Raw genomic sequence first — 27,099 nt, 5'->3', positions numbered from 1 at the left:
TCACGTTTTATATAATGCTTCGTCGCCATTTTCAAATTACAGTCTGAGAGACTGACTGGTGTAGAAATTATTGGAGACGTGATGTCTCATGACGTTGCCGAATTAACATTTTTAGCTTTGCTGACGCTGAAGACATTACTGCTTGTTCGCTGTCGTCAAAATGTAAGCCAGATTACTTTCATGTCTACCTTATTTTGTTCATTTCACCTGATTTTTTTTTTTAGAAAATATTTTTGGTAACTGATATTTTTTGCACAAAAATCTTAATTACTTTCATATTTAGTTGTATAATATGCTCTCTTATCTTACATAGAACTGTACTCAAAACAAATATCTCCTTTATTGTATGCTGAATTATCAAAATTATTTATTCTGTTGTTGTTTTTTGTGCCAGGCGACAGTTCCGGACATTGAATGTCACTGTTGTCTCTCCTGACTTTTTTTTTTGTATGCGCAAATTGCAAGTGCTGGTGCTGACACATGCATTTTGCCACAGAAGTCATATTCATGTTTGGGACTACATGACAGGGCTGTGTGGCCATCTCCCTATCAAATGGCAATTTAATGCGCTATCCTGGCGTCATCCAGGCTCGGTCTAACACAAGCACCTGCGGACCTTAACCAAGCTTCCCGCCAAAGTCGCATTCATTAGTGAATGAATGTCGGCCAGTGCCATCGAGTCTGTGGCACACTCAACCAGGGTAGGGGTCGAGCCTTTTGATGTTCAGCCTATGGTAGGATTGAAACTTGGGTCTACCGATTATGAGTCTGATGCCACAACCACTATGCTACCAGTGACCGGTACCTGTACTATGTTTGTCAGTACACACACTACTAATAGAGCAAATACAGTACCAAAAGTCCGTTGGATGGGTCATTCATGGATATGTTCATTTCATGACAATATCTAAGGTGTTCTGGAAATCTGATTACTATGTCATCAAATGATGTCTTGTTTCTAAAAAAACCTAGCTGGCCTTCTGTCCTGAAATGTTGGTAGCCCCATCATATGATTGTTTCTAATAGATTGGATACTTCCATGGTATATTGGATACTTCCACTTTTTATTGGATAATTCCACGATATATTGGATACTTCCATGGTATATACCTTCATTGTATATTGGGTACTTCCATGATATATTGAGTACTTCCATGGTATATTGGATATTTCCATGATATATTTAGTATTTCCATGGTATATTGGATACTTTCATAGTATATTGGATATTTCCATGGTATATTGAGTACTTCCATGGTATATTGGATACTTCCATGGTATATTGGATACTTCCATGGTATATTGGATACTTCCATGGTATATTGGATACTTCCACGGTATATTGGATACTTCCACAGTATATTGGGTACTTCCATGGTATATTGGATACTTCCATGGTATATTGGATACTTCCACGGTATATTGGATACTTCCACAGTATATTGGGTACTTCCATGGTATATTGGATACTTCCATGATATATTGTATACTTCCATGGTATATTGGATACTTCCATAGTATATTGGGTAGCCCTATTGATATTGTTCCATGGTATATACTGGATATGTCAAGTTTATATCAGCTACACGATGCATGGTATATTTTGTAGATGCATGGTATATTTTGTAGATGCATGGTATATTTTGTAGATGCATGGTATATTTTGTAGATGCATGGTATATTTTGTAGATGCATGGTATATTTTGTAGATGCATGGTATATTTTGTAGATGCATGGTATATTTTGTAGATGCATGGTATATTTTGTAGATGCATGGTATATTTTGTAGATGCATGGTATATTTTGTAGGTTCGTGGTGTATTGTTGTACATTTACTTAGAGATCTAAAATTAACAAAGAAATCATATCTTTCCTTGAATTTTGCAAAAGCTGATAGCAGTGGTGCATTCAGTTCAGCAAAACTGTTAAATGTCCTTCTCACATGTTCATTTCCAAGATGGCTGCCATTCACAAGAGTAATGAGGCAATCTGAAAGTCGTGTAGCGTGCATGAAAACAACCTAAGATTAGCACCACGTCATCAGGCTGCTACAAATGAATCAAAATGTTCCCAATTTTGTTAAATGTGATTCAATTGCAAAGTGACAAACACCTCCTGCATCCAGGCTTCAAAATTGATGTTTGCTATTACGTTGAGGTTAATTTGTCACCTGTTCCAAGCAGGCCCAGCTGTCTGGTTGATGTTGTATAAAATTAAGACTCGTGCATCATGGCCGACCTGAACTGTCAACGTAATTAGTATAAGGTACATTCTGGTAATTAGTTAGTCAACGCAAGCTGCACTCATGTGATGCATGGTACGAAATCTCGTCCATCACACTGCGGTGAAAAACTAGCTTCATGCAGTATGTTGTCTTCTGCTCGTGAAAGTTCATTTTGCGTAATTGATTTTTTAGCTGTAGTTTGGATTTAAAATTAATTATCGATAGAATCTCAATTTGCAATCTACATGTTAAATTTCCTGATGAATACACCCTTACTGGGCTACAATAAGCATGAAGATAACAAAATAATGGCCGACAGTCAGCCATTTTGATTTTAAATTACTAATCCAACATTGACCTAAGTGTGGATGAATTTGAATAAATACTTAATTTTCGCTTGGAATTTATTTTTGCTGAAAGGGATGATTCAGTGAATACAAAATCCGACCACTATACCAATTTTCATATATTCTACATTCAATTCATCAAGAATCAGTGAAGATAAACGTCATACAAAGCACCAAAAAGGTCTCTTCAGTGAAAATTAATTCTTGCCAAAATAAAGTACTGTACACTAACCTGAACAACAGGTCACATGACCAAGTCCTGTACATGTATAACTTAAATATCAGAATCAAATTTGCTATCTTAGAAGTCTATGTTACTAACACTGTATACTGTATCATTAAAATATGATTCATTTTAACCATTGACAAATATGGTATTTGAATCTGTGAATCCGAATTGAATAGTCAAATATGAATGGGAAGCTAACTCTATCGTGGTTTTAAAAATAATGGCCTATATAGAACACTGAGAAACACAAAGATTCCTGCTGTATTACCGGGGTATGTCTGGTCAGTTTCATTACTCGTGAAATCACTGGCGACGTCTAATCATGTCAAAAATTCCATGTTGATAATTTTTGTCAGTTTCATCAATCACATCAATATTGGTCATGAAATTTGATTCAAAATGGCTGACTGGCGGCCATTTTTCTGTCTTTATTCATCAGTAGTATTCATCAGGAGAGTAAAATGTAGATTGCAAATTGAGATTCTACCAACAATTAATTGTAAATCCACTCTGACGCTAAAAAAGCAATTCTGAAGAACCAACTTTCATGAATGGAAGACAATCAGAAAGAGGCGAGTGAGTTTCATCACATCAAATATCGGTTGTGAAAGTCGTGACTACTTGATGAGTAGTCGTAGTCACTTCAAAATGGCAACCACGCTCAGCTGATAACATCCCTGTATGTCTTACTCAAATAAGCATGATTGTGTGAGTAATTTATCAAATGGCAAAACCACTATGTATGTGCGCGGTGACGAGACTACACTATACATATTTGATACTAACTGACAGTGAAGTTACTAATCTGATGTCAAACGTGGTCAATTAAGTTTCGCTCAATAATAGAATAGGGTAGGAATCAATATTTCAGTCACATCTCGTCCAAAATGTATCGACACCGACCAATGTTCAGCAAACTGTCAGGTTGCTTTTTGTTCTGATAATAAATCAATCTGTCAAGTCACTGTCTTGCTTTTTTTTTTGATATTTATAAACATTTTCTCGCTCAAATGTGTCCCGAGAGAGATTTTTTATCAATTTTTGTAAAAAATTACTAGAAATTTAAATATTATTGGAATTACCTGTAGTCATAAATGTGACACAGCTTGAAAAGTTACTAGAATGCCATCCAGATGTTCAATATAAAAGCTGACAGATTGTAGTTCAGCTCATCCTGTCGTATGCACCACATTTTCAAAAAATTTCTAATTTTTCCTAAATTTTCTGATTTATAATGTCTGTCCAATGTTTTTTTGTATTTCATAAATGTTTTTAAATCAAATATATTATTTTTAAATTATTGAAATGTGTGTAAAATGTTTCACTCATAGCTTCAGACACCATCCACAAAATAGTTCTATTTACAGTCAGCCGTCTCTGCAGAAAATGTTGACAAAATTTCAACTTTTTTAGTCAAAAACTGGAAGCAATGTCACATTTTGTCTGTTTAGTCTAAAATTAGGATTGAATTCAGTGAAAATTACAAAAAATGTGAAAAAATTTACTCTTTGAGCACCAAAGTCAACTTTATAGTATGCTCTTTTTCATAAAAAATTTTTGATAGAAAAACTAGTAGAAACAATGTCACATATTGTTTGTTGGTCAAAAATTAAGATTAAATTTAGTGAAAATTACTGAAAATGTGAACAAATTTAATGAAAGAGAAATATTTGGTACTGGAAAGGCAAATCATTTGAAAAAAAAACATTTTTTTTATAAAAATTCAATCTTTGACCACTCCTGATTTCTTCAATTTTTTTATTCTAATTTGTTTGAATGAAAACGTCTAACAGATAGTCACTTAATCTTATTTAAAAACCAAAAATTTTTTGAAATAAGTCCAAAATGTAACACAAGTTGCAAAATTGAATGCTGACGATTTATTTTTGACCCTTACCCTACATGTAGGTTGAACCGGAATATTCTTTATAATTTGGACTCAGAAATGCACAGATGGTCTTGAAGCATGGAATGTATCCTGTGATGCCTTAACCACTTCATCTCTATTTCTCCCTTTTGTAGTCTTTATCGTCTGCAGGCTTTATCGTCTGCTTCTTTCCTCACCAAATTCTGCTCAAAACTTTCAATAATTTTCCCTAATTTTGATGAAAACTTCTGAGTATTGTTAAACTTTATCTATTTGGTCCAAAATTAAGTTGAATTGAGTGAGAAAATATGAAAAAAAAATGTTTTTTTGTTTTTTGTGTGTGGGTTTTTCCCGTTTTGTGATTCAATATTTCATGACGACACAATTTCATGAAAGTCACTGTGCTTCTTGTTACAATGTAATTTACTCACAAAATATACATCGCATTGGACCTATCAAAAACAATGCAAAGTGATGACCGATGCATGACATTATAAACGGCAGTTAAATTTTCACTACCATGAAATTTTGAGAATTTTTTTCCCATCAAAATTAACAAAATTATTAATATATTTTGAAATTTGTCAACTGTGACAATATTCAGTATATTGTAGGATTTGTTAGTTTATTAATTTAATTTCGTTCATCCCCATCTCTTGGATGAATTTGCATATATAGTATGGTTGCCTGTTTTATATTCTTGACGGTGCTTCGGAAATCTACCCTGTAAAAAACACTAAGCCAATTTATAACTATAGCTGTATGAGTGGTCGTCAAATAACATACATATGTAGCTGTGAAAGGTAATGTATTCACTACTCTGTAACCAGTGTTCTGTAACCAGTAATTTGTAAGGGATCGATGTAAGATACGTTATTACTAAATGTAATATTTAGATTTCTACTAACATGTAGCTGTATGAGTGATCGTCAAATAGCATAGCTTTGGAAGGTAATGTATTCAATACTCTGTAACCAGTGTTCTGTAACCAGAAATTTGTAAGGGATCGATGTAAGATACGTTATTACTAAATGTAATATTTAGATTTCTACTAACATGTAGCTGTATGAGTGATCGTCAAATAGCATAGCTTTGGAAGGTAATGTATTCAATACTCTGTAACCAGTGTTCTGTAACCAGTAATTTGTAATGGATTGATGTAAGATACGTTATTACTAGATGTAATACTTAGATTGCTACTTGGTGGTAGCTGTATGAGTGATCGTCAAATATCATAGCTGTGAAGGGTAATACAGTATTCTAGTAATTTGTAAAAGATTGATGTAAGATACACTGTCACTAAATGCAATTTTTAGATTTCTACTTTGACTAGAAGTAGCTATTTCATAGCTTTGGAAGGTGATGTATTCAATACTCTGTAACCGGTAATTTGTAAGGGATTGATGTAAGATACATTTTATACAATGCATTACGTGTAGTCATCGAGTCTGTATCGGTTAATGTATTCACTACTTGGTAACCAGTTATTTGTAAGGGGTAGGGCCACTCGTTGCTATAATCTAACCAAGATCGTAAAATGTGAATTCATTCCAACCATAGACCACAGCCATGTGATGAATTCACAATAGGCCATTCCTTTATTGCTATTGCTATTATCAATCTCTGACACTCTACACAAAATAGTTTCGTTCAAAAACTTTTTTTTTGCAAATATCAACACAATTTTGATCAAAGTAGTGCGATTTTCTGCAGCTTGGTTCAAAATTATTTTTGTAATTTTAAGAAAATCCTAGAAAAATTGATAATGTTTGCACCATAATTTACACGCTTTAAAGAATGACCAAGTCGATGAACAGCTTGCTTGGAATTACCCTGCACGTTGTAAACTCTCCATCGTTGACTGAATCCATCTGTCCACTATCTTCTCAAGATAACCTTCACATGGCTACATTGATCAAGGGTTTCCGTGACAATGCCCGTTCATCATTCTGCGAACACCTGTACTCGCTGTCCAGAGACCACGTTACGTGTCTTTAGTATTAGTTGTGTATCTTGGCAATTGACAGGGCTATCGGCCTATACAGCTTTTGTAAATCCTATCGCGCTGCACTGAATGTTGATGAGTGTAATGTAGAGTGAATGTTGTAAAAAGATTTGTCATGATATGGGTTGTTGTAATTGAGCCTTGGAGTTTGATTCTCTGTATTTGCGATGGATCCTGTGTTGTTCAGTCTCAGCTTGTAATTTTGTGATGTATTTATTTTATCACCTAGGATGTGTTAATGCCTGTCTATGTCTACGTTGTCATCGTTGTTGTCTGTCTGTTGATATGGGTTGTTGTAATTGAGCCTTGGAGTTTGATTCTCTGTATTTGCGAGGGATCCTGTGTTGTTCAGTCTCAGCTTGTAATTTTGTGATGTATTTATTTTATCACCTAGGATGTGTTAATGCCTGTCTATGTCTACGTTGTCATCGTTGTTGTCTGTCTGTTGATATGGGTTGTTGTAATAGAGCCTTGGAGTTTGATTCTCTGTATTTGCGATGGATCCTGTGTTGTTCAGTCTCAGCTTGTAATTTTGTGATGTATTTATTTTATCACCTAGGATGTGTTAATGCCTGTCTATGTCTACGTTGTCATCGTTGTTGTCTGTCTGTTGATATGGGTTGTTGTAATTGAGCCTTGGAGTTTGATTCTCTGTATTTGCGATGGATCCTGTGTTGTTCAGTCTCAGCTTGTAATTTTGTGGTGTATTTATTTTATCACCTAGGATGTGTTAATGCCTGTCTATGTCTACGTTGTCATCGTTGTTGTCTGTCTGTTGATATGGGTTGTTGTAATTGAGCCTTGGAGTTTGATTCTCTGCATTTGCGATGGATCCTGTGTTGTTCAGTCTCAGCTTGTAATTTTGTGATGTATTTATTTTATCACCTAGGATGTGTTAATGCCTGTCTATGTCTACGTTGTCATCGTTGTTGTCTGTCTGTTGATATGGGTTGTTGTAATTGAGCCTTGGAGTTTGATTCTCTGTATTTGCGATGGATCCTGTGTTGTTCAGTCTCAGCTTGTAATTTTGTGATGTATTTATTTTATCACCTAGGATGTGTTAATGCCTGTCCACGTACACGTTGTCATCATTGTTGTCTGTCTGTTGATATGGGTTGTTGTAATTGAGCCTTGGAGTTTGATTCTCTGCATTTGCGATGGATCCTGTGTTGTTCAGTCTCAGCTTGTAATTTTGTGATGTATTTATTTTATCACCTAGGATGTGTTAATGCCTGTCTATGTCTACGTTGTCATCGTTGTTGTCTGTCTGTTGATATGGGTTGTTGTAATTGAGCCTTGGAGTTTGATTCTCTGTATTTGCGATGGATCCTGTGTTGTTCAGTCTCAGCTTGTAATTTTGTGATGTATTTATTTTATCACCTAGGATGTGTTAATGCCTGTCTATGTCTACGTTGTCATCGTTGTTGTCTGTCTGTTGATATGGGTTGTTGTAATTGAGCCTTGGAGTTTGATTCTCTGTATTTGCGAGGGATCCTGTGTTGTTCAGTCGTGGCTCGTAATTTTGTGGTGTATTTATTTAATCGCCTAGGATGTGTTTATGCCTGTCCATGTCTACGTTGTCATCATTGTTGTCTGTCTGTTGATATGATTGGTTGTAATAAAGCCTTGAAGTTTGATTCTCTGTATTTGCGATGGATCCTGTGTTGTTCAGTCGTGGCTCGTAATTTTGTGGTGTATTTATTTAATCACCTAGGATGTGTTTATGCCTGTCCATGTCTATGTTGTCATTGTTGTTGTCTGCTGATATGGGTTGTTGGAATTGAGCCTTGAAGTTTGACTCTCAGAATTTGTTCAGTCTCAGCTTGTAATTTTGTAATGTATTTATTTATCACCTAGGATGTGTTTATGCCTGTCCACGTTGTCATCGTTGTTGACTGTCTGTTGATATGGGTTGTCATAAAATAAATTAAAAATTGAGATATAAAGATGAAAATTACACTTTAGGACACAAATATGTTTTTGCTTTGTCTTTTACGATGTACATTCAGTTTGATACCACTCTGATCTTTCACTAAATTCACCCATGACTTGCTTTTGATACTCTTACAGGAAAGATTTGTCTCTTAACCTTCTCACCATCAGTTCCCTCATTCATCACAAATTCACAAAATAGTCTTGTTTATAGTCCTTCAGAAAATTTTGAGACAAAAATAGCCAATTTTTTTGAGTAATAACCAAAAATGGACTCAAATTTTGACTGTTGGCTCCAAAATTAGGGTCCATTTCCAGAAATATTGAAGAATATAAGAAAAAAGTACAGACAAATTTGGAGGAGATAGTCTGTTTGATTCATCTGTAATCACATGACTTGAATTTTCTAGGTTAACACATTTTCTACAGTACATAAATGTACAGTTTGTTTTGCTTGGAAAAATTGTAAGGAAAATAGTCCTGTTTATAGTCTGCACTTTCCTTCAGAAGATTGGGACAAAAATAGCTAAATTTTTTGACTAATAACCAAAAATTGACTAAAATTTTGACTGTTGGCTTCAAAATTAGGGTTAATTTCCAGAAATATTGATGAATATAAGAAAAAAGTACAGACAAATTTGGAGGAGATAGTCTGTTTGATTCATCTGTAATCACATGACTTGAATTTTCTAGGTTGACACATTTTCTACAGTACATAAATGTAGTTTGTTTTGCTTGGAAAAATTGTAAGGAAAATAGTCCTGTTTATAGTCTGCACTTTCCTTCAGAAGATTGGGACAAAAATAGCTAAATTTTTTGACTAATAACCAAAAATTGACTAAAATTTTGACTGTTGGCTTCAAAATTAGGGTTAATTTCCAGAAATATTGATGAATATAAGAAAAAAGTACAGACAAATTTGGAGGGGATAGTCTGTTTGATTCATCAGTAATAACATGACTTGAATTTTTTAGGTTGACACATTTTCTACAGTACATAAATGTACAGTTTGTTTTGCTTGGAAAAATTGTAAGGAAAATACCATCAAACAAAAAATGTTGACGTCTTGACAAAATTTAAACCAAAATATGTTTGCTACATATATCATGAGCAGATCTTTGTTCAATAAAATGTCGTCAGTGCTTTGGCCGATGATGCTATACACGTAATTAAAAATGTACACACATGTTCGTAATCCAGAATCATCTAAAAATATCATGTCGTCTTGGGGCACTCTAATTAAACATTATAATTTGTCCACAGCTGAGGTCAGGCCATTATATTTGCGGCCGCACACTGTTATTCCTAGCCGGGATGTTTATTAAGTATAATAAGTGGAGTACGTGTACTTGATCCCATCTGGCGGGAGTTAATGGAAGCTTCATTCCCAGGAGGAAAAAAGGTCTTTGTGATCGGATTATGAAATTAGTTCAATTGTCCAAAGATTATTTATGTGTCTGATAATATGTGGTTATTTTACGAGGATACTGCAAAGTATGCATGAAGGCGGTACAGATGGAGTATGTGATCTCAGCTGCATTACAATATGAAATGTAGCTATTCCAGACATTGATGTGTACTGGTGATTACAATCGGTAGATATATGTCTTTTTGTAGTAGTTACGAGGAGGTTTTCTAAAAACTAATATCTCGCGTATCATTTGTTTCTTGCTAGGATTTGAGGCTATGATCAAATACAATTTGTATTTTTAACTTAACTTCCAAGCATGTTATCTGACTTTGCCATTTCATAAAAACTTTTTAATTTTTAAAGTGACTATCAATGTCATCAATAATTTTAACTTATTCTTTGTAGTATTTACCTACATTACTAATATAAGACATATTTAGGTAGATTACCCTGCTTAATTTCAACTTGTTCTTTGTAGCATTTACCTACATTACTAATATGAGATACATTTTGGTAGATTACTCCACACAATTGAGTATGTAGCATTTTTGAAAGAAAGCTAAGCCATGCTGGCTATATAGCTACGCATTGAGTTAACTTGAAACCTACTGCAGATACATGTATGTAGTTGAGATTGCAGCCAGTAGATGTTTGCATTTATGAAAAAGTTCTAGAAAACTAATAACTCTTCTATATGGTTTTATCCTTGCTGTGGTTTGGGGATGTGATTACAAAACAGTAACGTAGAGACACAGTAGTGTAAAGAGTAAAACTGTATTAGCTGTGGTTTAACGGCTCTGGAGTCTGGTTTTACATGTACGACTTATTATGTAACAATTGCAGGGAAGTTTAGCAGTGTGAAAAGGAAAAATTATTAGCTGTAGCCTTGCAGCCCCGCTTGGAAAGTGGTTAAATGTACGCCAGTAGTCACACATACCAGGTGCTAGATTTATACCTGTGATATCTTAAACACAAACATTCTTTATCATTTTCTATTTAGTAAATTTCCTTTATGGATTGCCTTCTAATTAACTCAAATTTCTTCATCGGTTTTTAGCCAGTTTTTGATATAGCACCCTCTTCAACTGCCTATTTTCCTGTCTGTCATCTGAGCACCCATTTGAATATTTCCAAGAATGCCTTGCTTTAAAATGTTAAATGGCAGCGCGCAGAAAATAAAATCATGAAATGTTTCTAAAAACTGGAACAAAACTGCTTATAAATTCTGTCACTTTGTTATCAGGATTTAGTCTAACCTTGGATATAATTTATTTAAGATATTTTTGTTTCTGACCACTTAGGCAGTTTGTTTCAAATTTCTCTACCAGTTTTTAAAATTCTCAAAAACAGCTGGATCTGTGGTATAAATTGTTAGCCTCAAGCAAAATGCACAGATCATCAAAATATGACCCTAGGGTCATAAAACCAATGATTCTGGTGATCTATGTATTGCATCTCCTTGCAGAAATTATCAAAGTATTTGGTAGAAACCATTTATTCGCGTAGGGGTGGCTAAATATGACCCTAGGGTCATAAAACCAATGATTCTGGTGATCTATGTATTGCATATCCTTGCAGAAATTAGTAAAGTATTTGGTAGAAACCATTTATTCGCGTAGGGGTGGCTAAATATGACCCTAGGGTCATAAAACCAATGATTCTGGTGATCTATGTATTGCATATCCTTGCAGAAATTAGTAAAGTATTTGGTAGAAACCATTTATTCGCGTAGGGGTGGCTAAATATGACCCTAGGGTCATAAAACCAATGATTCTGGTGATCTGTGTATTGCATATCCTTGCAGAAATTAGTAAAGTATTTGGTAGAAACCATTTATTCACATAGGGGTGGCTTATCTGACCCTAGGGTCACAAAATCAATGATTCTGGTGATCTGTGTATTGCATTTCCTTGCATAAATTATCAAAGTATTTGGTAGAAACCATTTATTCGCATAGGGGTGGCTAAATATGACCCTAAGGTCACAAAATCAATGATTCTGGTGATCTGTGTATTGCATCTCCTTGCAGAAATTATCAAAGTATTTGGTAGAAACCATTTATTCGCATAGGGGTGGCTAAATATGACCCTAGGGTCACAAAATCAATGATTCTGGTGATCTGTGTATTGCATCTCCTTGCAGAAATTATCAAAGTATTTGGTAGGAACCATTTATTCGCATAGGGGTGGCTAAATATGACCCTAGGGTCACAAAATCAATGATTCTGGTGATCTGTGTATTGCATCTCCTTGCAGAAATTATCAAAGTATTTGGTAGAAACCATTTATTCGCATAGGGGTGGCTAAATATGACCCTAGGGTCATAAAACCAATGATTCTGGTGATCTATGTATTGCATCTCCTTGCAGAAATTATCAAAGTATTTGGTAGAAACCATTTATTCGCATAGGGGTGGCTAAATATGACCCTAGGGTCATAAAACCAATGATTCTGGTGATCTATGTATTGCATCTCCTTGCAGAAATTAGTAAAGTATTTGGTAGAAACCATTTATTCGCATAGGGGTGGCTAAATATGACCCTAGGGTCATAAAACCAATGATTCTGGTGATCTATGTATTGCATCTCCTTGCAGAAATTAGTAAAGTATTTGGTAGAAACCATTTATTCGCATAGGGGTGGCTAAATATGACCCTAGGGTCATAAAACCAATGATTCTGGTGATCTGTGTATTGCATCTCCTTGCAGAAATTATCAAAGTATTTGGTAGAAACCATTTATTCGCATAGGGGTGGCTAAATATGACCCTGGGGTCACAAAACCAATGATTCTGGTGATCTGTGTATTGCATCTCCTTGCAGAAATTATCAAAGTATTTGGTAGAAACCATTTATTCGCATAGGGGTGGCTAAATATGACCCTAGGGTCATAAAACCAATGATTCTGGTGATCTATGTATTGCATCTCCTTGCAGAAATTAGTAAAGTATTTGGTAGAAACCATTTATTCGCATAGGGGTGGCTAAATATTTGCATTTTTTCTTTCATAGAAATTAGTCTAACATTTGGTAGAAACCATTAATTCATAGGGGGTTATGTATTCATGTGTAACAGTCAATGATTCATGTTCCCTTACATTACACAGTGCTGTATTTAGTATTTTCAGCTTTTCTGTCAACACAGTTATATTCCTAAATGTTAATTTTGCGATGATATCTTTATTTCTCTAATTGTGATGAATATTTTTGTCATTTTTGGTAAAAAGTGATATTTTCAACTTCTTCTTAAAAATTGCAAGTCCAAATGCTTTGATATTACATATATAGGTACTACATGTGGACCTCTCTCAGATTTGTTTATTTTGTAATGATATCTTTAGTTCTCTAATTTTGGTGAATATTTTTGTCATTCTTGGTAAAAAGTGATATTTTCGACTTCTTGTTAAAAACCGCAAGTCCAATTGCTTTGATATTACATATATAGGTACTACATGTGGACCTCTCTCAGATTTGTTCATTTCGTGATGATATCTTCAATTCTCTAATTTAAATGTGCATTGCTAACAGCGCAGTTATCTCATCCAAGAGTCTGCTTGTCTAATCTACTTCTCCATTTATTTGCAGATTGATGATAGTCACAACTTAAGTCAAATCGTCATCACTATCTGTGCACGTTTAGGTGAGTTTATCCTGCAGCATTGTATATTTTTATACAACATGTACATTACAGTCTCCACCTATAGCAGGGTTAAAGCATATTTAGCATATCAAAACTGACACATATCTAAATAAATCTGTCTAAATATGTCTCATATTAGTAACATTGGCAATAAGGCAAAAAATAAGTTGAAATTATTGATGAAAATGATAATCACTTTAAAAGTAAGTTGCAATTTAAAAGCAACTTATGGAACCTAAGATACACCCAGACTTTACTGTATTCTATTCTATTCTATTCTATTCTATTCTATTCTATTCTATTCTTTATTCTATTCTATTCTATTATTTATTCTATTCTATTCTATTCTATTCTATTCTATTCTATTCTATTGAGAAGCACATACATCAGCGTGCATAGCATGTTGTTTGATGAAAAAAAATAGTTGTGAAAGTTACACAACATGTAAGACTGTAACTGCAATGCATTATGGGACAAATCTATTTTTGCGTACGTTGCACACCATCCAGTTGATACAGAGTAAAAATGTCATTTCTGAATCTGAATCTGAAAGGTAATAAGTAAACTTTATACACCACTGGTTATTGCGCCCCATGGGGAGAGATTTAAATTTACAACAAATGCAGCTTTTGTTCTCGTACCACCTGCAGTTCTGAAATATTAGATTCAAATTAGAAGTAATAGTTGTCCCCAGCGTACTCGCGTAATATTAATTTATTTGAAATTTAAAGAGTAATTAAGTCTATTGGGTTATTTATTTTGTGTTTTGCTTTGCTGCAATCGTTGTACTCAAATTGACTTTAACTTATTAGTTTATATTTATAAATTAACCTTTTGAAAACCATAATTTTGACGTTATTTAACAGTCAGACTAATTAGAGAGCTGCTTACATGACAGGGCTGTGAGACCATTTTTCTATCATTGGCGCAATGTTATTGGATAGTTCTCCATCATTAGCATTCCCCTCCCTATTGAGTGTGTATCACATACACGAACCTGATAGATTGGAGTCAACTCCCCTCCCCCAGTTTTCTCCACACGTCATTTGCATAATTTGATTTACTTTCTGCTCAGAATTCTATATATACTGTAAAATAAGTTGTTTTCGCTTGGAATTAATTTTCGCTATTTTTGCTGAAGGAGTAATTCAGTGAAAATAAAATCCAGCGACTATACCCTTTTTCCTAGATTTCACATTCAACTCGTCAAAAATCAGTGAAAATACATACAAAACACCCAAAAAGTCTTTTCAGCGAAAATTTATTCCAGCGAAAATAAAGTATTTTACAGTAGTAAGTTTCCAAAATAAAAATAAGCATTATTCAGTAATACATTTCTGCTGTTAAAACAAAGAACACAGTTATCGAGAATTCTGACTTGCAGTACCGCAAACAATTACTTTGTTAGTGAATGTTTAAAGTAGAACTGTATCAAGCACAGTGGGTAGATTAACTAGAGTTATTTATACATTTCCTTCTTTTTCTAAATCTCATCGTGTGTCTTCCCCTGACATGATGGGAAGGCCAATAGGTTAAGACAATAGATGCAGTAAAGCTCTTGAGAGAAGCTGTGCTCTGAATTCTTGATTGCTTCACTGATTATGATATAACAGTCACATCGCCATGCATTGTAGTAGTCTGAATGATTGGGAATATGGCCCGGGTAGTGTGGTTTGTGTGTTTGCCTCGCTTCAGGGATGTTATGGGATTCACTGATTATGATATAACAGTCACATCGCCATGCATTGTAGTAGTCTGAATGATTGGGAATATGGCCCGGGTAGTGTGGTTTGTGTGTTTGCCTCGCTTCAGGGATGTTATGGGATTCACTGATTATGATATAACAGTCACATCGCCATGCATTGTAGTAGTCTGAATGATTGGGAATATGGCCCGGGTAATGTGGTTTGTGTGTTTGCCTCGCTTCAGGGATGTTATGGGATTCACTGATTATGATATAACAGTCACATCGCCATGCATTGTAGTAGTCTGAATGATTGGGAATATGGCCCGGGTAATGTGGTTTGTGTGTTTGCCTCGCTTCAGGGATGTTATGGGATTCACTGATTATGATATAACAGTCACATCGCCATGCATTGTAGTAGTCTGAATGATTGAGAATGTGGTCCGGGTAGTGTGGTTTGTGTGTTTGCCTCGCATCAGGGATGTTATGGGATTCACTGATTATGATATAACAGTCACATCGCCATGCATTGTAATAGTCTGAACCTGGTTGGAAATATGTCCCGGGTACTGTGGCATGACGTGTTTGCCTCGCATCAGGGATGTTATGGGATTCACTGATTATGATATAACAGTCACATCACTATGTATTGTAAAAATTGGGAATATGGGCCAAGTACTGTAGCTAGCATGTTTGCCCAAGGGATGACATGGGATTTGATTCCCTCGGTTGACTGTGTAGTACAGTGGTTTGTGTACTTGTCTCTCATCAGGGAGGTTGTGGATTTTGTTTAATTCAACTGTTTAATCTTAGAGTACATTTTGCGATCAATAGGGTTTGGGAAAATGGTGTTCATCAAATGAAGACATAAAGCTTTCGTTTTGGTGTGCTGCTCCTGATCTCAGTGCTAGTAAAAAAAAATGAGGTATTCTTGTCACAATGAGTAGCGGATTTTCTCGGTGTTAGTAACTAGAATCTTCTCAAACAGAACCTATAAGGAGAACCTGTTCCTGGTTGGTTCTCAAAACAAATAAATCACAAATTTCAAAATAACATCACATCATCATCACATGGATTGTAAAATTTTGACATGACAACAGGAAGTTATCAGATATCCCACCATGAACAAAAATTTGTGTGTGTGTGTGTCTGTCTGTGTGTCTGTCTGTGTGTCTGTCTGTGTGTCTGTCTGTGTGTCTGTCTGTGTCTGTCTGTCTGTCTGTCTGCCTGTCTGTCTGCCTGTCTGTCTGCCTGTCTGTCTGCCTGTCTGTCTGTCTGTCTGTCTGTCTGTCTGTCTGTCTGTCTGTCTGTCTGTCTGTCTGTCTGTCTGTCTATCTGTCTCCCTTTACAGATGCCTTTGAAGGCCTTTAACATCAATTGTTAAATTACACTATTGTCCCCTTTTTGAAATATCAAAACTGTTTCAAAGATGTTGATCAAGACTTGTAGCACATGAGTCATTCAAAATTAAAACACAAAATTGTTGAAAAATTATAAATCTTTGCAAAATGTACCCAAAATTTGGTATGAACAGTTATATGGCATTCAGAGTTACGTTACTTTAATCCAAAGGAAATGCCCCAGTTTCCTGTGCTCCTTCTCTAGGCTGTGAATTTTGAACTCAACCTTTTCACCACCGGACTTCCTTGCCCAAGATTTGTTTGCACTATTTTCTTATATTCTTCAATATTTCTGAAAAAAAAACTCTAATTTTGGAGCCAACAGTCAAAATATGAGTCAATTTATAGTTTTTACTCAAAAGATTTTGTTATTTTTGCTCCAATCTTCTGAAGAAACGTGCAGACTATAAATACGATTTTGTTGAATTTGCGATCAGCGTATCCCAAGTGTGTTTTGTTCTCAAACATGACATACATGTATTGTACCTCTTGGGAATAGATGTGCTGTGCATGTATGATTATTAGAGTATGAGATTTGTTTAAGCAAACTGAACTGTGTACATCATAGGAGTTAGTATTTTAGATTGTTCTTCTTTCTTGTTCGTCCTGCTGTTCAAATATGCTGCTCGTTAAAAAGTATTTTAGATGTCTGTATTAAATTTGCCGTTATTTTTCTTGTCGTCAACAATTTGGTGCAACATTTTTTTGTAAATTTTTCCTCCATATTTTTTTTTGTTTAATTATGGACCAAATACTTAGAAAAAAATATTTTTTTGAAAGATGACCTTCGACCAAAAATGACAGCTTATGAGAATTAGTAGGAGATGTGTATGCGATGTACATTTTATGGATTGTGACTGACAAACAGATTGGGGTGTGTTGCATGTGTTGCATGTGTTGTTCAAATTTGTGCATATTAATAAGGTAATTTGCATATGGACTGACCAATTCTTTTCTTATAGGTGTAAAGTATTCCTTGTCTAAAGTTCCAATTGAATTTCAGTTTGTGCTGTGTTTTAATGTATAAATCTGTGTATACTAATTAGCTAATTTGCATATTAACTAACTGATTCTTTTATTTCATAGGTGTTACAAATCATGAAGAATATTCACTATGTAAAGATACAAGTGAAAGTCAGATTAAAGATGGTACTATTAATAGAGCTACACTTAGAAAGGTAAACTTCTCAGTCTGTGTATTTTTCTCTTTGACTGCTTGTCCAATTTTAAATATTAGTTGGCCTTATGGTACTTTCTGGATGATCCCTAAAGGTCACACATCCTGGTACTTTCTGGATGATCTCTAAAGGTCAGACATCCTGGTACTTTCTGGATGATCTCTAAAGGTCCTGGTACTTTGTAGGGGCAGAAATTTACTTTTGATGGGAATTTTTTGAATTTGAAATGGAAACAAGGAGATTCATGTGTTGTATTGGGAATTATTGTTTTTATGATAGCAGTACTCATAGAAAGTGTATGGAACATTCAGAAAGTACCAGGATGTGTGACCTTTAGGGGTCATCCATGATGCATGTTATGACACAACTTTCAAGTTGCTTTAAAATCATGTCTTGTTCTAATAGAGCAAATATGATATGGCTACCTCCAAATATACCAGGATGTATGATAAGCAGAGGTCAAAAAAAATTTATATATTTTATTGTCTTCTTTTAAATAGGACAAGGGCTCCCTGATGCAGAAAGATGAGAAGAAAATGGAGGAACTGAAGAAAAAACTACACACGGATGATGAATGTAAGTATTCTCACAGTGATGGTATTATTGTAAACCCTTTCCACTGATGAACATTTTCATGATTTTAGAATTTTGTGGCATTTGTGAAGACAAACTTTCACAAATTCACTGATTCACAAAATTTTCAGAAATTAGTCTCTTGTGAAATTGAAGCGTATTACAGTATTCTCGGGGGCGGAGCTACGTCACAGGACGTTCTATGTTGCAAAGACTAGCACCACTGTACCATGTCTGTTTGAGCTGCTGAGTAACACCGGTCGAACAGCCGGTGAAAATAGCTAAATTCGAGAGGAAACAGCACAAATTCAACTTTGAGCAATCCTAAGCTACTGAACGTATACGTGTTGCACATGCAAGGGTAATCTAGTTACTCAGTTCAGTAGAGTGTCAACAACCATCCAAAAGTACAGTTTTCTGTGAATTTTCAACTTGTTTTTACCGTGATAGTTGCCAGGCGATGAAAATGCCCGGATGTCCAACCTCGAGAATACCTCGCTCAAAAGTTTTATAACCACAAATCGCTCAATTAATGGATTGAAAAAAATTCTGTTTCTACATAACCAAATACTTATAAAGCCATGCAAGTAGAGAAAAACATGCTTTTTTGCTTGAGGCTCATGTTCAATAGTCCCTAAGTCCAAATCCTGTTTGCATTTGAACACACAAGGAAGAAAGGCTCGTATTCTGGATGAGATTATTGTCCACTTAAAAACAGGATTTTTGGAGAACTTAGGTTAAAAAGTCTGCAGATGTTTGTGTTGATGCTGGCTTAGTACATTAACCCTTTGAGCTCCAAAGTCAGTGTTTGTCATTTTTCACAAAATAAACCACAGTAATATTCTCAATTTTTTTCACAAATTTTGATCTAGATTTGTAACTAGTAGGAAATAAAGTCCATTTGAAAAAAAACTTTTGATGTTTTAGTTTTTCTAAAAATTTGATCTCTTTGGCCGGAGTTCTTTAACCTTTTCACCACCAGTTCCCTCTTTTCACAAAATACTCCTGTTTATAGTCTGCAGTTTTTTTCAGAAGTTTGGGACAAAAATAGCCACATTTTTTGAGTAAATTTAAAAATTGACTCAAATTTTGTTTGTTGACTCCAAAATTAGTGTTCATTTCCAGAAATATTGAAGCAAAATTTGGGCAAGAATGTCTTGTGGTGAAAAAGGTTAAGTGCTTCCTCTAGGCAAATTTGACTTATGGCAGATTTGATATTTTATCCAAGAATACAAGAGTAAATATTGATTGTTTTAAGATAAAAGTTCTCGGAAAAGTTGAACAGATGTTGGAATTTCAATGCCCCCAGATTTGAAATGGTTGTCTTCTTAATATATTTATTCAGAACCCCAGATTTAAATTGGTCCTTCCCTTAATGTATTTATTCAGACCCCAGATTTAAATTGGTCTTTCCCTCAATGTATTTATTCAAACCTCAAGATTTATATTGGTCCTTCTCTTAATGTATGTATTCAGAGCCCAATATTTAAATTGTCCCTTCCTTTAATGTGTTTATTCAGACCCCTGATTTAAATTGGTCCTTCCCTTAATGTGTTTATTCAGACCCCTGATTTAAATTGGTCCTTCCCTTAATGTGTTTATTCAGACCCCTGATTTAAATTGGTCCTTCCCTTAATGTATGTATTCAGAGCCCAATATTTAAATTGGTCCTTCCCTTAATGTGTTTATTCAGACCCCTGATTTAAATTGGTCCTTTCCTTAATGTGTTTATTCAGACCCCTGATTTAAAATGTTCCTTCCCTTAATGTATTTATTCACCCAGGCATTGTGTGTATTTTTGAATAAAACAGAATGACGTGAGTAAATATCAGTAAAAGTAAAAAAGCAGTGACGGACGCATGGAATGTTTAAACAACCATATTATGATGGATTGTTTGATAGCATCGCTGGCGCTGTCGAGTCCAGATTCCCGCTGGGGTATTGATCCAATATATCTATATCGTAATGCTCTTGGTGCCGACAAACCAGTATATTCAGAGACACTTCCATCGCTATGGTAATTTGGCAATTGTGCGCAAATATTTGTGTTCTGAAATGTTCAATTTCTGACGTAATAACTTTGCTATTGTAGCGTGGTCTTCCGTTAAAATAGGGATTTGAGTTCCGTTTATTGAAGCTTGTCGGTTAGGAAACGTGACTGTTAAGTGGTGGGGTATAAAGTAGGCTTATTCTATTGTGTTGGGTTGATCTCGCAGCCAGTTAGTTTCAGTAAAAAAAATGTATTGAATCTATTCCATCATGTATCTGCACCCCCCTCTGTTGATGAATTTCACTCTCTCCTTCAGACGTGATATAGTCTGTTGTGTTAATATAATAAATGCTACTAATTTATAAATTTTCACTATATGGGAATGGCCATCTTGAATCTTAGAGCCTGGATATTACAAAATCACAAGGAAATATAGTTTTCTACTTCTTAAAAAATTTAATTAAACATTTTGATGTCGAAAAAGTCTTAGCATACAAACACTACATTGGACGCAGAACCTAGAACTCCTTTCATGGGGTATTTGAAACCGAAATCATTATCAAACATAAAGAGCCAATCAGCGATAGCCTTAGGCACAGAACCTAGAACTCCTTTCATGGGGTATTTGAAACCGAAATCATTATCAAACATAAAGAGCCAATCAGCGATAGCCTTAGGCACAGAACCTAGAACTCCTTTCATGGGGTATTTGAAACCGAAATCATTATCAAACATAAAGAGCCAATCAGCGATGGCCTTAGGCACAGAACCTAGAACTCCTTTCATGGGGTATTTGAAACAGAAATCATTATCAAACATAAAGAGCCAATCAGCGATGACCTTAGGCACAGAATCTGGACTTTTTTATGGAGTATTTGAAACCAAAATAATCGACCATCTTCAGAAGCCATCTTGGGCAAGAACCTAGAATTTTTGTAAGGGGGTATTTGAAACCGATTTCATCATCAAACATGAGGAACCAATCAGCGATGGCCTTAGACGCAGAATCTAGAATTTTTATGGGGTATTTGAAACTGTAATCATATCATACTTGATAACCAATCAGCAATAGCATTAGCGCAGAACCTTGAATTTTTTTATTGGCTACATGTATTTGAAACTGAAATCATCATCAAATATCAGGGAACCAATCAGTGATGGCCTTTCAGTTAAACAATAATTTTGGTTTCAGATACCTTGACATAATCTGCTACAACATTCTTGCTGTAGACAAGAGAGACCCACAAGACTGTTTTTACCCCCTTCCCCGCCCATCACTTTGTTCACTCTTCTTTTAACCATTGTATTTGAAACCGAGAATGTGGCGATGAGAAAGAGTGAAAGACGATTAGAATGTCAAAAACAAGTCTTGTGGTTCACTCATTCTCAACCTAATCTCTGCAGCGATGTTTGTCGGTAGTCTATACCATCTTTTTGGGCGTTTTTGTATGGAATTTATTTTCACTGATTTTTGACGAGTTGAATGTTAAATATAGGAAAAAGGTATATTCGCTGGATTTATTTTTCACTGAATCATCCCTTCAGCAAAAATTAATTCCAAGCGAAAATGAAGTATTTTACAGTAATATAATGCATCTGGCGCTTTTACAAGCTCATGAGTGAGAGTTGTCAAATTCCATGCGACCAATTCGGTGTGAATTCTCGTAAATTTTTATATGTATGTCATTTTTACAGCTGACAGTTAAAAAAAAAGACACAGTAGTCTTTTTTAACTAAGACGGTGTTGGCAATAATATCAGGGCTCGTTTATTTAATAGTGAGACGATAGTGATGAATTCATGTCACTGTGGAGCCTGTGTTGATTGGAATTTTAGGGAACTTTTCAGTTCCTGCATGGATTACTTCTTGCTAGGGAACTACTCTTTTATTGAAGTGCATGTGCTGCTTTACATGTATGTTCTCAACCAATCACCAAAGATGATTACATCTGATTTGCATGTAATTTACATAATTTGATTACCCCTTCTTGCTAGGGAACTTCTCTTTTATTGAAGTGTGTGTGCTGCTGTATGTTCTCAACCAATCACCAAAGATGATTACATCTGATTTGCATGTAATTTACATAATTTGATTACCCCTTCTTGCTAGGGAACTTCTCCTTATTGAAGTGTGTGTGCTGCTTTACATGTATGTTCTCAACCAATCACCAAAGATGATTACATCTGATTTGCATGTAATTTACATAATTTGATTACCCCTTCTTGCTTGGAACCTCCTCCTTATTGAAGTGTGTGTGCTGCTTTACATGTATGTTCTCAACCAATCACCAAAGATGATTACATCTGATTTGCATGTAATTTACATAATTTGATTACCCCTTCTTGCTAGGGAACTCCTCCTTATTGAAGTGTGTGTGCTGCTTTACATGTATGTTCTCAACCAATCACAAAGATGATTACATCTGCTTTACATGTATGTTCTCAACCAATCACAAAGATGATTACATCTGCTTTACATGTATGTTCTCAACCAATCACAAAGATGATTACATCTGATTTGCATGTAATTTGCATAATTGTGGATGTTCAAAGTTTGCACCAATCATATAATGCCTATAATATAATTATTAGCATATATTTTTTATCTCTGGATGATAAAATATTAATTTAATTTACTCAGTTGATTGATTAGTTGAATCATAGTACAAAAAATATAAAAAAAGCCTAAAAATTAAACGTGACGTTAAATTATTTGAAAGTACATGTAATTCTAATATATTTATTATTAACCTAATACAATACATGATTAAATGTATCTCTGAGCAGAAACAGATTATAAAAATAAAGAAATTTTGTTCCTCTATGAAAATCGCAAATTATTGGAGCAAAAAATATCACAAAAATTTCAAGCAGCGAAAATTGAATGGTTAATAGCAAATTTTGACTGAAACAAATCATTGGTGTTAAATAGGAATCATTTAATAATAAAATTTGACAAGCTGAAATGAAAAAAAAATTACTTGCATTTTTCTGTTGACTGAAATAATACATTGCATCGTGCGTGGGTTTTAATAAACAATTTTTTTTTTAATTTGACAAACAGTTGTTTAAAAAATTATAACAATTTGTGATTACTGACATTTTAAAATAATATAATAATAGTCTTTTTTTTTCCTTTAAAATTGTTACGAAAATTGATTAAAAACGTTAAAATGTTAAAATTTTATTAAAAATTAGAAACAATGTTAAATTATGTCTTTTTGGTCCAAAATAAAGATTGAATTCTTAATTACAGAAAATGTTAACGAATTTACCCTTTGAGCGCCAAAGTCAGCTTCAGTCACAAAATTCCCCCATTTATAGTCTGCTCTTTTCACACAAAATGTTTACAAAAATTTGTGACAATATTTATAGACAATAATATATTTTTGTTTGGTTTCAAATTAAGACAGAATTCAGTGAAAATGTCATCCATTTATAGTCCGCTCTTTTCTACATAAATTTTTTATGGAAATTTAAGACAATATTCAAGCAATGGTATATTTTTGTTTGGTTTCAAACTAAAACGATAATCAGTGAAAATTGAAAAAAAAAAATACAACATTTTTGAGTGGTAAAAAGAATTTGGTGCTCAAAGCTTCAATAATTCGCTTTTATTATAAATTATGAATAAGCAGCACATCTCATACATTCTAAAACATGAAATCTTTATGACATATTTCTTGTCACCAATTACTGGTTTGAATAATTCATATCTCATATAAAATATTCAACATTTTTCTGTAAATTTATGATCCCCTCTTGCGTTATTATAATGATTTGTTCAGCTCGTAGGAAACGTTGACAAAGATTTCATGAATATTTGATGTTCGCTGACGGGAAAAATTGGCACCTGGAGTGAAATATGACATCATAGTTTAATTATACTGTCCCGTTATGTAAAATGGCTGACAATTTACGGAAATGATTGAATAAAACTGACAAGCTTTAATAGTTACCGAGAAAGTAGTCGGTAAATAAGGTTGAGATGGAACACAAATAGGGAAAAATTTTATGAAATCTTTGATTTTATTTTTACCCCCAAAACAGTGTTGTCCTACCCTTAAACATGTGCACTCCACATTTAAACATGTGCACTCCACATTTAAACATGTACACTCTATGCTTAAACATATGTACTCCACATTTAAACATGTACACCCTATCCTTAAACATGTGCACGCCACATTTAAACATGTAAACCCTATCCTTAAACATGTGCACTCCACATTTAAACATGTACACCCTATCATTAAACATGTGCACTCCACATTTAAACATGTACACCCTATCCTTAAACATGTGTAGTCCACATTCAAACATGTACACTCCACATTTAAACATGTACAGCCTTTGCTTAAACATGTGTACTCCACATTTAAACATGTACACTCCACATTTAAACATGTACACCCTATGCTTAAACATGTGTACTCCACATTTAAACATAAATACCCTTCCTATATGTTCTTGATCCTGACGCCTGTAAAATACTGAAAAACATTAGAAAAAGTGTAACTGTACAATTAATTTTAGCTTCCTCAAACTGAATATTTAGGTTGAAGATGAGATCTGCTCAGTCTGTCGTTATCGTTATCGTTGTCGTCGTTAACATTAATAATTTGTTTACTTTCACAGTAAATTGGTTGGATCATACAAGGACATTACGTGAACAAGGTGTAGAGGAAGGTGAAATGTTGATATTTAGACGGAAATACTTCTATTCTGACCAGAATGTTGACTCCAGGGATCCGGTACAACTGAACCTTTTGTACATACAGGTAATGTTAAACCAGGGTTTCTATTATCAAAAGTGGACATATATATTTATTTTTGCTGAAGGGATGAATCATGTATTATGATCAACTCAGCAAAATTAAACTTCATAAAAAACACCCAAGATTAAATTGTGTATGTATTCAGAGCCCAAGATTTAAATTGGTCCTTCCCTTAATGTGTTTATTCAGACCCCTGATTTAAATTAGTCTTTCCCTTAATGTGTTTATTCAGACCCCTGATTTAAATTAGTCCTTCCCTTAATGTGTTTATTCAGACCCCTGATTCAAATTGGTCCTTCCCTTAATGTGTTTATTCAAACCAAGATTTATATTGGTCCTTCCCTTAATGTGTTTATTCAGACCCCTGATTTAAATTGGTCCTTCCCTTAATGTGTTTATTCAGACCCCTGGTTTAAATTAGTCTTTCCCTCAATGTATTTATTCAAACCTCAAGATTTAAATTGGTCCTTCCCTTAATGTGTTTATTCAAACCTCAAGATTTATATTGGTCCTTCCCTTAATGTGTTTATTCAGACCCCTGATTTAAATTGGTCCTTCTCTTAATGTGTTTATTCAGACCCCTGATTTAAATTGGTCCTTCCCTTAATGTGTTTATTCAGACCCCTGATTGAAATTATGTGTTTATTCAGAACCCCAGATTTAAATCGGTCTTTCCTTCAATGTATTTATTCAAACCTCAAGATTTAAATTGGTCCTTCCCTTATTGTATATATTCAGAGCCCAAGATTAATTAATTACAGCTAAAATTAAAAAAAATTGTAAAAATTATATTAGATATGTTGATACGTAAATGGAAAATTACAAATTTTACTACTTCAAAAAAAAATCAAGTGACAGCCCAAAGATTTTCCCCAAATTAAAATCTGTTGATCCTTGTACCAAGGAAAACAAATCCCTTGCGAAAATTTCATGAATATTCGTCCATAACTCGTCCATATCTTGCTTGACAAATAGACAGATAGACAGACAGACAGACAGACAGACAGACAGACAGACAGACAGACAGGCACCTGCAAAAACATAATCCCCTTGATTGAGGTAAAAAAGTGTTATAGGTAAATTAAATTGAAAATGCCTGAACACTCTGCAATTACTGTATTTTTAAATTATTGTTCGGAATGTTGATGTAAGTCCAATGACCCATGATGCTTCACTCTAATTATGATTTTAATTGTTATCATCATTCATTGCCAATCTGGAATAAATTTATGATTATTATATTCAACATTTTTGACAGTTGTTTCCATATTTAAACCACTCTTTCTGTTGTGAGCGCTTTCAGTAACGTGGCATCATGGGGAATATGCACAGGAACCCAAAATTTGGCTAATGTCTTTCTCGCCCAAATTTGTCTGCACTTTTTTCTTATACTTTTCAATATTCCTTTAAATGAAGCCTAATTTTGGACCCAATAAACAGAATTTTAGTCAATTTTCAGTTTTTACTCAAAAAAATTGGCTATTTTTGTCCCAATATTCTGAAAGAAAGTGCAGACTATAAACAGAACGATTTGTGGATTAATGATGAAATTTTTTTTAATTAATGATGATTAATGATGATTTTTTTTTTTCAGTGTCGTGATAATATTTTAAATGGCACCCATCCAGCTACCTTAGATGAGTCATGTCAGTTGGCCGGTACGCAATGTCAGATTCAGTTTGGCAATCACATTGAAAACAAACACAAGCCAGGATTCCTTGAGTAAGTATCGAAACACTGAATGTGACCGAGTATGATGTTTTGTTAAAGAGCGTTAGTCGTCGCATCACGCGTGTGTTATCTCCCATAATGCATTGCTTATATGTGCAGTAACATGTTCAGTAGT

At 34.4% G+C, this 27,099-nt stretch overlaps 1 protein-coding gene across 1 annotated transcript in view; it reads left to right on the top strand.

Moving 5' to 3' along the window:
- The window catches only part of LOC100369361 (talin-1-like), a 192,519-nt gene that overhangs the window by 87,104 nt on the left and 78,316 nt on the right, over nucleotides 1–27,099 (top strand). Inside the window, exons 5-9 of the mRNA XM_085494559.1 lie at nucleotides 13,597–13,651; nucleotides 17,822–17,913; nucleotides 18,414–18,489; nucleotides 25,114–25,256; nucleotides 26,848–26,975. Coding sequence (XP_085350685.1) covers nucleotides 13,597–13,651; nucleotides 17,822–17,913; nucleotides 18,414–18,489; nucleotides 25,114–25,256; nucleotides 26,848–26,975 — 494 coding nt within the window. The remainder of the gene's footprint in view (nucleotides 1–13,596; nucleotides 13,652–17,821; nucleotides 17,914–18,413; nucleotides 18,490–25,113; nucleotides 25,257–26,847; nucleotides 26,976–27,099) is intronic.

The sequence above is a fragment of the Saccoglossus kowalevskii genome, chromosome 20 (assembly GCF_978046115.1).
Source record: "Saccoglossus kowalevskii chromosome 20, keSacKowa6.1, whole genome shotgun sequence".
Lineage (NCBI taxonomy): Eukaryota > Metazoa > Hemichordata > Enteropneusta > Harrimaniidae > Saccoglossus > Saccoglossus kowalevskii.
The sequence above is the reverse complement of the archived record's forward strand: the minus strand, read 5'-3'. Positions and strand labels throughout refer to the sequence as shown.